The sequence below is a fragment of the Agelaius phoeniceus genome, chromosome 25 (genome assembly GCF_051311805.1).
Source record: "Agelaius phoeniceus isolate bAgePho1 chromosome 25, bAgePho1.hap1, whole genome shotgun sequence".
Lineage (NCBI taxonomy): Eukaryota > Metazoa > Chordata > Aves > Passeriformes > Icteridae > Agelaius > Agelaius phoeniceus.
The window spans coordinates 1,921,698-1,934,405 of record NC_135289.1 but is presented as its reverse complement, the minus strand read 5'-3'; the positions used below and the strand labels follow the sequence as shown (position 1 = coordinate 1,934,405).

The window sequence follows — 12,708 nt, the reverse complement described above, 5'->3', positions numbered from 1 at the left end:
GGAGGTTACCTAAAAATAAAAGCAAGAAGCTTCATTAAATGCTAATTGCAGCTTTCACCACTGAAGTGAGATTTCAACACAGACCACCATTGACTCACTGGGCCCTACAAGAGAACATTGGGGCTGGGGAGAAACCCTGAGATACACAGCTCGTGCCTCCATCCGTGGCTCCAGCCGCAGGGATTGCTCCAAAGGGAGCTCCAAAGGCCCCGCTGGAGCTGGACCTTCCCCAGGGTGCTGCCACCTCCCTCCAGGGCACCCACTGTCCCCTCAGGGGCACTGCCCACCTTCCAGCAGCACCGAGGGGCCCATCACAGCTCCTCCAACGCTTTGGAGCAGAGAAACGAGCTCCAGTTTGTTCCCAGAGCTGCTCCTGCACCGCGGATGGAACCACAGCGGCCGCCTCTGCTCTGACCCCGAGTGCCACCCTGCTCTGAGCACCACTCTGCTCTCCTGGGGTGAAAATGGGTGAAAATGGGTCTGTGGGGCTCTCCTGGCGGGAGAGGAGCTGAATGGAGCCCTGCCCTCCTGTCCTGTCCAAAGCAAGCTCTGCTCCAGCCCTGCTCTTCCCATCCCCTTCCCCCAGGTTTCCTCCCCAAGGAGGAGCGGGAGATCTCCAAGCCCAGAGGGGCTGATTTTCCCCAAGACACAGGAAGGGAGGCACGAGGTGGCAGGCAGGCTGGAAAATTCACAGGGAAATTATCTTGTTTTTCCATTTCCCATCGAGTTGGCCTAATTATGCCACCGAAGTCTGTAATTTGCCTCTCACAGAAGAGAGTTAATGACTGGTTCCAGGCTGCTGCTGCTCCAGGCAGGGGCACAGCTCCCACTCCAGCCCCCAGCTGTGCCCTGGGACCCTGAAAATTCCTGTTTGTCCCTGGAGAAGGGAGCTCAGGAGAAGAGCTGGCCATTGGGAACAGCAGCCAAGGACAACAGAAAGTTCCAGGAGGGAGGAAGATACGGGCAGGGCATGGAGGGAGCTGGCACCAGCCCAGGTTTTTTTCTCACCACTCCTCAAAGTCCCAGAAAAAGTGAAAAATCTGCAGGTCAAGTACTCGGGGAACTCAGGCAATTATCGTTGTTTAAATTCAACAGCCCTTCACAGAAATAAGAGGAAAATCAGACAAGGGCTTTTAAAGCTCTGAGGGGAGGCGAGGAGGAGAAACGATGGCAACAATTTCCAGATTCCTCATTTAAAAAAAAAAAGAAAATACCCAAAATACCCAAAACTAGGAATCTGATATCCAGGAATCAGTATCCACTCTGCTCTTCTCCCCAAAAATATTAAACCAAGCAGAAAAGCAGAATCTGGATCCTCACAGGCGGCATCCACAGCAGAGCCTGGCTGGATCCCCATCCACCTCAATGGCTCACAGGCTGCTCCCTTTTAATTAACTCACATCATCAAAGAGGTGCTCAGAATTAAACAGCACATGAGGTGCTGGATAAAAACCAGCTGTGTTGGGAGGTCACTGGAATGGCTTGGGAGGGACAGGGCCCCTCCAGCAGCTCAGGTTTGGGGTGATAAGAATGGGGCATTTCTGCAGGGCTTGGAGCATCCCCTCACAGGCACAGCAAGGGGAGGCAGGTGGGAGCTGGAATTGAGTCAGAATCAGAATTTCCACTCATTATCAGGCAGAATTCAGGCTGAGAGCTGCTCGTGACACCATGAGAGCAGAATCCCCGAGCCAGAAGCCGCAGCAGAGCCATCAGCTCGGGTTTCCTCAGAGCCCTCTGAACCAGGCAGGGCCTCACATCCCATCCGACAGTGATGGATGCGCTGGGAGCGGAGCAGTTTTTTCTCCTGAGAAGCTCTCTTGACAAGTATGATCTTATCAAAGTTTCCAGCTTTTCATTACGCTGCTTTTTTTCTCCTTTTTTAACTCCTGCCTTCAAGCCAGGCTCTGTCCCTTGTGCTTTTCCCTCTGGCACCAATTCCTGGCTGAGGCTCCCGTGGGGCTCAGGGCACCCAGGTGCCCCCCACACAGCCCATGGGGAGAGCAGAGCTGTGATTAACACACAAACAGCTCTAGAAATGTGCAAAATACAAGGGTGACACCACACAGGCTCAGAGAGGGGGAAATAGCAGCACTTTGGGGCTGGGGGAACAGGCACAAAGGGACAGGGAGCCATCCCAGCACCCCCTCCCTGGCCAGGCCCAGCTCCAGCATTTATTGGGCTTTTTATTGAAACAAAGCTTGTCCAGAAGCTGGAGGCACCCAGCACCTCTCTGCCTCCTTTCCCCATTTCTCAAAAAAGGAGACAGGTCTGGACCCTCCTCTCCTGACCCAGTGGCCAAGAAGCCCAGCCAGCCCCAATCCAAGAGGGAAACACTTGGAATGGCCCGGCCAGAGACAGAAACAGCAGCAGCCAAGGCACCAAACTGCCCCCAAAAGGCACAGCCCAGGCTCTGGGAACAGCCACATCCCTCACACACAGCTGGGCCACCCCAAGGACAGCCTGGAGCCTGGAAGAGGCAGAGCTGCTTTTGTTGGTCCTTGTTCACCCAGGATCCTTTAGGTTGGAAAAGCCCCCTGAGATCCTCCAGTGCACCCCTTAACCCAGCAATGCCACCATGTCCCCAAGTGCCACACCTGCACACTTGTTAAACAAATCCCCCCAGGGAGGGGGGACTCCAGTGCTTCCCTGGCAGCCTGAAGGTGCAGGAAGAAAACTGGGAAATCTCCCTGGGAAACCTCCTCCCCTCTGCTCCATCCTCACAGCTCAGGAAGAGAAAACGAGGAGGAATCAGCCCTTCCCACCCCAAAGCTGCCCCAGTGCCCCGTGCCAGGGATGTGCCATGCTCCCCTCTCCCTGCCCCATCCCATCTCCCACAGTTTGCAGCTGGAACCTCCAGGGATGGATGCAGAGGAAGGACAGCAAGGCCTGAGCTCTCCCAGAGGGTTTGGCCACCCAAAACCTTCCCTGGCACCTCCTGAAACCAAGTCACCAAGAGACAGCAAACGCCGAGTGCAAAACCAGGGTCTTTTATTAGAAATCTCCTCGTATAAAAATGATCATGCTCTACACAGTCATCGAATAATTCATAAACATCCAGGCACTGAACTTTGTTTTTTTTTGTGTGTTTTTGTTTTTTGACTGGTCAGTACATAAAGCAGACATATTTCAATCCATATGGTCATCACATACATTAAGGAACCACCTATAGAAATCAGCACTTTGAACACAGTCTAGGTTTTATTTTATTTTATTTTGCTGTCTGTTTTTTTTTTAAATGTAAATTTTAAGTATTTTTATTTATTTTTCCTTTTTGCAACATATAGAATTTGGTAGGATATGGGGTAGAGAGTGAAGAGGGACGGAGGAAGACAGGAACGAAAAGAAGATGGAAGATTAAAATAAAATAAAAAGAGAAAACAGAAGGTTCTGCACAACCACAAACAATCTCACAAATTCCAGAAAAGGGAAAATGCCGGGGCTCTTATTTTTTTTTTTCTCTTTTTTGCCAAAATACAGGAAAAAACAAAACCCAAAGACTTGCTGAAGTCCGTGCCCTCTTGCCCGTGCTCCGTCCCCGCTCTGTGGGAGCCATGCATCGCCACTGTGGGCGCTGGAAGAGTTTTAGTGTTTCTTTATGGATTTTTTTTTGCTGCTGTTGATGGCGTTTTCCCCCAGGACTCTGCCCTGGGGCTGTCCCCCGGCTGCCACCTGCCTGTCCTGTGGTGCTGTCCCTGCCAGGAGCTCAGCTGCCTCCTGCTCGCTGTTCCTGGAGCTAAATGGCGTGGTTGCTGTAGCTGACGTAGGTCTGCTTGGTGGCCAGTGCTGGAAGGAGACACAGAGCTCACGTGGGTCATCAGCAGAGGACACCCTCCCCTCCTGGCACCTGTCCCACCCCCTGACCCAGCCATCGTGCCAGCAGGGCTGTGACAGGGTTTGCTCGGGGATCTGGGCAGTGCTGGCACTTGGGGTCCTTCCCTGAGCCCCACAGCAGCTGGGGGTGCTCCTGAAGGAGCCAAAGAGAGCCCAGGATGTGCTGTGAGCAGTGGGAATGTGGTCTCAGGCTCCTCTCCAGTTCCCTCAGCCACCTCCCACAGACAGACCCAGAGGTGCTGCACCTTCCCAAAGCTCAGCTTGTCCCAGCCAGCCCTGCCTGGCACAAATTGTAGGGTCCTAGGGGGTTTGGGGTCCCAGCTGGGTGTCCCACACCCCTGGGTCCCCGCTCCACAGCAGCTGGGAGTGGAGCAGCAGGGCACAAAATCCACCACCCTGCTGTCCCTTCATGCAGAGGGTGCCACAGGGACACAGCCCTGCTGCCACCCCCAGCTTCCCCAGCCACACCAGGGGAGGAGGCAGCAATGGCTCCAAAGCCACCACACATCCCAGGGTGGCACTGGGGGGGCACAGCAAAAGCCACAGAGCAATGAACCCCCCACTCCCTGCAGAGCTGTGCCACTGCCCTCAGTGGGGACAACGCTCTGCTGATGTCCCCACGAGGTGCCCAGGTACCACGGGGTCAGCAGGCACAGGGACACCCTCCAGCCAAGGGCACAGGCAGGTGCTGGCACAGATGGCACAGCCTGGGCAGCACTAAGGTGTCCCCACAGGGAGGGGACACCAGCAGCTCACAGTGCCTGGCTGGCAGTGGAACCTTGCTGCAGGTCTCCAACTGGAGTTCCCAGATAACAATTAGATAGAGCAGAAGGAATTGGAGCTGACAGAGCTATTTGTTAGCTGCGATGTTTTCGTAGCTGATCTGCCCGTATCAAAGCCCTGTGAATTATTTATTCTGTTGTTTATTTAAGGCTACGTGACCCGGCAGTGACAGAGTGAAAAATGTCCCCTCGGTGCTGTGCTGACGTCCCCTGCGCCTCCCAGCCCCAGCACAAGAAGAGAAAATGAGGAGGAATCAGCCCTTTGCACCCCAAAGCTGCCCCAGTGCCCCGTGCCAGGGAAGTGCCCAGCTCCCCTCTCCCTGTCCCGTGCCCTCTCCCACAGTTTGCAGCTGCCTGCTGTGCCCATTCCCTCCTGGGCACCACAGGAGCTGCCCCAGCCCTCTGAAGTCAGGGATGTGAGGATGGAGCTCAGCTCTCCCCATCCCCATTGATGATCCCTGGGGGAGCTGCCTCACCTTGTGTTTCCAGGTTCTCGCAGAGCTCCGACTTGGCCTCTCCGTTGGGGCGGAACCCTCCCTTCTGGGAGAACTTGTTGGACATGGTGGCAGCTGTCACCACGGCCTTGAGGCTCCTCTTGCGCTTGGGGACGTTCTGCTCCGGGTGGAAGAGGATGATGTACACCTTGGGCATGTAGAGCATGCCCAGGGACACCGAGGCACTCAGACTCACCGAGATGGTGAGCGTCGTGGTCTGGATGTACATCTGCAAGACACAAGGCCACCAGCTGAGAGCCCAAAGCCCCTGTGGGACCCAAAAGGGAAAGGAGGAAATGGGGAAACGAGGGAAATGTGGGGTTAAATGAAAGGAGTGGGGAGGCAGTGCTGGAATGGTGGCAGTGCTGGTGTTCAAGGTGGGGTTTGATGCTCCACCAGCCTCAGGGCAGGAGCTGCAAGGCTGGTGCTGGGCACAGCAAGGACACCTGATCCCAGGGCACGCCCCACTGCCCTTCTCCCTCCAACAGGTAATTCCCATTCCCCAGCTGACTCCTGGGCTCTTGTCATGTAAGTCACATATTACACACCGACGCTGCCTTTTTGCAGTCAAAACTAATTTCACGCTCACTGTCCAGGACTAACAGTGACAGATGTTTTGCAAAATGAAAGCCCATTAATCTGACTGTAGAATAATCCATTTTTCTATGGAGAGCAGTTGGCAGGCTCCTCTCAAGCCAGGGCATCTGAAGCAGGTGGCAACTGGAAGCAGAGACCCCCTCCCTCTGCCCATCCCACCTCTCGGGGAGGCCAAGAGGGCAGGTCCCTGCTCCACGGGCATCCCTGCTTTGCCAGCATCTGGCTCCTTCCCCTCCAGCATCCCCTTCTCCACCAGGCAGTTCTGAAGCTCTGGGGATGAGCAGGGAGGGGGCTCTGGGTCTCCAGATGCCTTTGCACACACCTGTGCGCAGGGCACCCACAAGGCCTTAGAAGGAGCCTTAAAGCAGTTCCTGAACTTCACCTGATTCAATATCCAGGGGTTCCCCAGGTGTTTCACAGGTGGGATTTCATGCCCTCTGAGAAGACAGCACCTGGAGGAGCCAGGGAAGCCTGGGGGCTGCAGCAGCAGCCAGAGCAGGGTCCCCATGTCCCCACGGGCACACCTGAGGGTTTCTGAAGTGAAAAGGTGATGGAGACCACAGGCGAGGCAGAGGCTCTGCACAGCTCCCAGGAGTGAGAGCTGGTGGGACACAGCTGCCCCAGGACCCCTCCAGGAGCCCCCCAGGTCCCACTTGTGACCCTGTAATGCCAACCAGGCCCAGAGCCCAGAGCGTTCCAGCCCCAGAGGGAAAATGCCACCAAGCTGGTTCTGAGTCAACTGAAAAACTTTGGTTTGTCCCCAGAATAAAACCTCCTGCTGTCACACGCGCCGGTTTGTTTGTTCCACCTTCTCTCTCTAGGCAGTTTTTGGAAATAAAAATGTCATTTCATCAAGCAAAGTCAAAACACATCTCTGTGCCAGAATATGTGCGCTTTTTTATTTCTTCCCTTTTTTTTAATCTACTCCAACTCTCCAGACTCTGCCACGGGCGTCCTGGACCAGCCAGGAATGAGGGAAACACTGAGAGCCCAGCTCCAGGCACCCCAAGCCCTGCCTGGGGACCAGCACAGCGTGACCCTGGTGCTGGCTCAGCTCAGCACCCTCACCTCCCTGGCTCCCTGCCTTCCCTTCCATTTCCATATTTTGTGCCTCTGCAGAGAGTCCCCCTTCCCTGTGCCTTGGGGGCGTTTCAGCGAGGAGGGAGGGAGCAGCTGAGCCAAGCTGAGCCGAGCTGAGCCGAGCTGAGCCAAGCTGAGCTGAGCTCAGACATCTCCCTGCGTGCTCCCCCCTCGCTCCTGGGCCACTTTTCCCAGTGCTGCCAGGGCCTCCCCTGTGCTGAGACCCTGCTGGCCCCAGCCCCAGCTCCCCACCCCACTCTCTGCCTCCTGCAGCACTTTCAGGGTCTCACAGGGCCACTGTGGCAACCTTCCCTCCACGCTGCATTTGCAGGAAGCGTTTTCTGCCCACTCCAGCCCCCGCAGCCGTGTCTCGCCGCAGCAAACCCCTCACCAGCTCAGACAGGAATATTTTTAGCCTGGAGCCTCCACACAGCCGTGCAGCTCTGCTCAGTTAACCTTTTGCCACTGCAAAAAATGACCATTTCTCACAGTTTCACTTCCCACTCTCTTAACTGGCTTCCAGCCCAGGACCTCGCTTTGCCCCTCCGTTAACAACACTGGAGCTTCCTCCTGAGCCTGGGAGGTGTGAGCTGTGCTTATTGAGCAAGTTCCAGCTCCTGCTGCCTCCAGGGCTGGATCAAAGAGCACAGGCAGCCCTGGCTCAGGGCAATGACGCTGAGGGACAGCAGTAACCCCAAATGACCCCACAGCAGCCCCCAAACCCGCGCTGTGCTCGGCTTTGCTGAGCCTGGGTGAGCCTGTCCTGCCCGAGGGAGCAGCCCAGGCTTGAGGCACAGCCCAGGCTTGTGCCTGTCCCACAGCAAATCTCTGCATGAATGGGAAGCTTCCTCCACTCTAAATCCACACCTGGCCCCACTCCAAGGGGTTTTGCACCGTGGTGGGTGCTGGGGAAGGGCAAACCTGCTCAGCATTCTGGAAACCACGGGACAGGCCCTCTCACTCCTTCCCTTCTCTCTTTTCCCTGGCTAAAAGCGAATGTGATAAACAGGGAAGCAGACAATGATTCCACTGTTCTGCTGCCACCTTATCAGTGCAGGAAATTGTCTCTTTCTTTAGATGCTCTGTTATTGCTATTCCTGTAATCCGCCGGGATCGGCGGGGATGAGAGGCTCTGCTCAGAAAAGGCTTGGGGGACTTGTTACAATAATGTGCCACCTCCATGCAAAGCTGTGGGCACGAGGAAAAGCAAATAAAAGTAAAAATGGGGATTGTAATCCAACTCCTCCACACCACGAGGAAGCCTTTGCTGCAGCCCTGCAGCCTCAGCTGGGGTCAGGGCAGAAATGCCAGGGGTTCACGGGTGTGGATTTGCCCTGTGGTATCCTCAGGACTTCAGCCATGAGAGAACAACCCAGACAATATTCCTGGATTTCCTGTTCCCAAGGGTGCAGACGCTCCACAGAGCCCAGGAGGCCCTCAGTCCCAGCAGCAGTGGGGTGAAGGGGATGGGATCCCTCCCCACAGTGAGCTGGGGGACACACTCAGAGCCACACCTTCCATGCAGGCCGTGCAACAGCTCATTTTCCACCCTTTTCTCCCCAAGAGTGCAAACCAACAACTAAAGCACTGAGGGAGCCCCAGTCACCTGCTGCTCCCTCCAGCCTCATCTGAGCACATCCATCATCCACCAACTGCGGCCCAGGGACACTCAGAGCCCATTCCCACGGCCTGGGGACACTCAGGGCCCATTCCCACATCAGCAGAGCACAACTCCAGCCTGGAATCCCCACGCCCCTCGAGGGTTGGCTCAGCAGGCTCGAGGCAGGGCCGGGCTGTGAGACAGAGCTCCGAGGGGAGTTGGGAACATCACTTTTTTCGCCTCTAATCAGCTTGTTAGCAGCCTAATAACAGAGCAGACCTGTGCATTACAACCCCCAACGAGAGGCACAGCCTATTGTGGAGCTGCTGCCTGACAGGCAGCGTTCAGCAGCCCTAAATTATCCCGTGACAAGCTGCAGTGAAGAGGTGAGCAACCTTGCGCATAATCTACAATCATTATCATTTCCATCTTTATTACCCACAGTATGCCAAGCACATTAAGGAGGCTTTCAGGGAGCTTTTGTTTTGCAATAATTTCTTTAAAAATCTGCTTTCTTGTTAGTATCTCCCCTGCCATCTCATCAAAATGGAAATGCTGCAAAAGGCTCCATTTATTTCCTTTAATTCTCCTTCACACTTCCAGCCAGAGAAAGCCTGATGGGACTTTCTGGTTGAGCCAAGGTCAGAGGTGGCTGGGCAGACTCAGCCTCCTCGAGGGACGGATGCTCTGAGAAGAGATGCTCCAGGACACGACAAACTCAGCAAAAGCTCCCTCAGCAAACCTTTGCAACAGGTGTGTCCTAAAGCCATGGTGTCAGCAGCATGGGGACACACTCAGGGGATCCAGAGAGGGATCCAGGTGCTGGGACACCCCAGGGATTTCCAGGGAACAGCAGCTCCAAGGTTTGTTCATCAGAGCAGCGCTGGGCTGGCAGGCGGGAGTTGTTTGCGTTCGACAGAAACGCGATGATTCCTGTTTTGGCTGGCAGGCAAAGGGATTTGGGTCTCATTCATAAGATTTTTACTCTTTGTTCTTAATCCCTCGCACTTGAGCACGGAGCCTCATCCAGGCTGGCCTCGGTCCCATGGGAACTCAGCACTGGGAACAGGGGCCAGCTGAGCAGCACCAGGTCCCTTTCCATGCAGGAATTATGCCCATGACACCCTGGACCTGCCCCGGGGGCTCATCCTCCCCCAGCCCACATAGCAGCAGCCCACGAGGGGCAGTGGGGCAAACATGGAAAACTTCCCACCCTAATTCCCAAGCTGATCACGCTGCAGGGAAGTTCTCCTCTTGCTCAAAACACCACAGCCTCTCCCAGCCCTGCACACTAGACACCAGCCAGGCCTCTCCCCTCCTTCCTTACCTTTTCCGCCGACTGCGACGTCCCAAAAAATATTGGGATGAAGGCTAACCACACAATGCAAGTCGTGTACATGGTGAACCCAATGGGCTTGGCTTCGTTAAAGGTCTCCGGGACCCCGCGGGTCTTAATGGCGTACACAGTGCAGGTGACCATGAGGAGCATGCTGTACCCGAGCAAACAGATGAGGGACAGGTCCGAAATGTCACATTTGAGGATGCCCCGGGCAAAGTGGGGGTTTGTAGTCCGCTGGTCCTCGTAGTCAATGACAGAGTGGGACGGGTCCACGATGAACCAGATGCAGACGCCGACGAGCTGCAGGGAGATGAGGCTGAAGGTGATGACCAGCTGCGAGGCGGGGCTGATGAAGCGCGGGGCGCTCACCGACTTCTTGCCCTGCTCGAAGATGCGGTAGATGCGGTTGGTCTTGGTGAGCAGCGCGGCGTAGCTGATGCTCATGCCCAGCCCCAGGAAGATGCGCCGCAGGGAGCAGGTGCTGAGGTCGGGCTCGGCGATCATCAGGAAGGTGGTGGCGTAGCAGAGGAAGATGCCCGTGAGCAGGACGTAGCTGAGCTCCCGCCCCGACGCCTTGACGATGGGCGTGTCGTTGTAGCGCACGAAGGTGATCACCACGAACAGGGTGGCGATGATGCCCACGATGGCGATGAACACGGGCACCACGGCCCAGGGCGAGCTCCACTCCAGCTTGATGATGGGGATGGGCGTGCAGCTGGTGTGGTTCTCGTTGGGCCGCTCGTTGAAGTGGCAGCGCTTGCAGTGGAACTCGTCCAGCTGGTACTGGTAGCCGTCGCAGCGCTCGCAGTGCCAGCAGCAGGGGATGCCCTTCACCAGCTTCTTCCTCTCGCCTGGCTTGCAGGGCAGGCTGCAGATGGAGCTGGGCTGCTGGCTCCCGCCCCCAGGCCACAGCATGCTCTCCACCTGTGGGGTAGATGGCACCAGCCATGCTGAGGGTACAGGGGGAACCTGCCGGGCACGCCTGGGCACAGGAAATGCCCTGTCCTGCTTGGATGTGGACCCTCAACCCATCAGCACATCCCACAAAGGGTCCCAGCCCAACCTGGCATGGGGCCAGGCAGGTGGTGAAGCTCTCCATTGGCCTTTTGGGAGCATTCAACAACAGGAACTCAAAATGAAGCCCCTCATTCTCTGAGGAAGCCCCATCTGCTCTGGTCTGGCTCCGGTCTCCTGTCCCACACCCAGAGTCCCTAAGGTGTGGTCACACGTGCTGAAGCACAGGTGTGGACCTGGGGGACACCTTCCCCTCTGCCCCCACACCTTTGGCTGCCTGACTTTGCACCCAGGGGCTCCCAGACTCTCCGTGGTGAGAACAGAAACCCGCAGGACCTTCCCCTAGGGCCACGCCCTTACCTGGAGGTGCAGGTGGTCTGTCCACTGCCCAATGACTTTGTACTCAGGGGTGGAGTTCCTGATCTGGTACTGGTAGATGTCGTAACGCCCCGGGGCATCTCCGTTCTCATTGAATGTCACAGGAGTCCCAGCAATGCCTGTGGGAAAGGGGGGGATCAGCACCCCCAGCACCCCCACCCTGTCCCCTGGAGTCCAAGGGGGCTCTGGGTTGATGCTCCCCCCTCGCTGCTGCTTCTCAGAAAGGGGTAAAAGGAGCTTTAAAAGTCAAATCAAGTGAATTCTGGAGATAAACACTAATGAAAGGAAGGAAGAGAAGAATCAAGCGAGAGGGGAAAATAAATAAAAGAGACACTGTGGAGGAGATCAGAGGGTGGAGATAAATAGAAATAATAAGGGGACCAGACAGAAAATGTTTAGTAAGGAGAAAGGGCAGGGGAAAAGATGTGCTTCCAGAGGAGATCTGAGACAGACAAGGGCAGAGCAGCAGGAGGCAGTGGGACCTGTGCCAGCTGGGAGGGAGGAGGTGGCAGGGGGACAGGATGGGCAGGACAGCAGGTGAGGGCAGGGTGAAGGCAGGGCAGAAAGTGAGGGCAGGGAGAGGGCAGGGCTGCAGGTGAGGGCAGGGCAGCAGGTGAGGGCAGGGCAGCAGGTGAGGGCAGGCTGAGGGCAGGGTGAGGGCAGGATTGCTGCCGGATTTACACTCCAAAAGCTCTCAGGAGATGTGGAAGCTCAGACCTCCTCACCCGCTGATCTGCCGCCCTCCCTCCACGCTGCACTCACAGTGCAGCAGCTGCCAGATGGTACCACAAATAAACTGTGGGTGCTGCTGTGTGACCCACACTGGGCACAAGCAGACACGCCAGGCCCCAGGGCACAGCAGACCTGAGAAGTTGACGTTGCGGATGTACTTGAGCAGCTCCACGCCGTCCACCGGGTCCATGCGGGGGCACAGCCCCACCTTGCCGGGGCACAGGTTCTTGTGCATGTTGTGCAGGGCGTGGCCCATGGCGTAGACGGCATCGATGACGAACTGCACCTTCCCCTCCTGCTCGTACGAGGAGTCCTGGCCGATCCTCTCGCGGTCTGTGGGGACAGGGGAAGGGGGTTCCACCTCCTGTGCCCCAGCCATGCCCCCCAGGATGTGTCTGCTGCACCCAAAGCCTTGCAAACGAGCCCACCCTGGAGTGGAGCAGCTGGAAATTCCAACCCCACTCCCGAACCTGCGCATGCAGCCAAGGAACATTCCCTGGGGAATACCCAGCCAATCTTCCCCTCACAGGGCTCTGAAAATGTGGGTGCTGAACCCTGCTGTGCTTCCAAGAGCCCTGAGGATGTCACATCCCTGTGCCGTGGGACATCCCTGAACTCCCAGGTCCCCAACAGGGGGACAAGAGGGTCCCCAACAGGCTGGGCTGTGACCAACATCCCACCCTTGCCCCTGCATGTTTCATCCCTCCTTCATCTCTCAGGAGTTTCCACCAGCTCAGGCTCCAGCAGTGGTGTCAAGGACAGCCCAGGAAGCGTCCATCACTGCCTGCCTGTCCCCATCTCACTCCCAAAGCCTCCTGTCACCCCACTCCCCCCATCACCCCCTGCCTGCCACCCCCCTGC

At 56.5% G+C, this 12,708-nt stretch overlaps 1 protein-coding gene across 3 annotated transcripts in view; it reads right to left on the bottom strand.

Annotated features, from left to right (window-relative positions):
* Positions 1-2,971: 2,971 nt before the first annotated feature.
* GRM4 (glutamate metabotropic receptor 4) overlaps positions 2,972-12,708 on the bottom strand; it is a 34,529-nt gene continuing 24,792 nt past the window's right edge. For all 3 annotated transcript variants that reach the window (XM_054648570.2, XM_077190711.1, XM_077190710.1), the window contains exons 7-11: positions 11,980-12,180; positions 11,098-11,234; positions 9,712-10,647; positions 5,090-5,336; positions 2,972-3,783 (exon numbers count right to left, since the gene is read on the bottom strand). In XM_054648570.2, the coding sequence (XP_054504545.1) occupies positions 3,734-3,783; positions 5,090-5,336; positions 9,712-10,647; positions 11,098-11,234; positions 11,980-12,180 (1,571 nt within the window). In that variant the 3' untranslated portion in view covers positions 2,972-3,733. The remainder of the gene's footprint in view (positions 3,784-5,089; positions 5,337-9,711; positions 10,648-11,097; positions 11,235-11,979; positions 12,181-12,708) is intronic.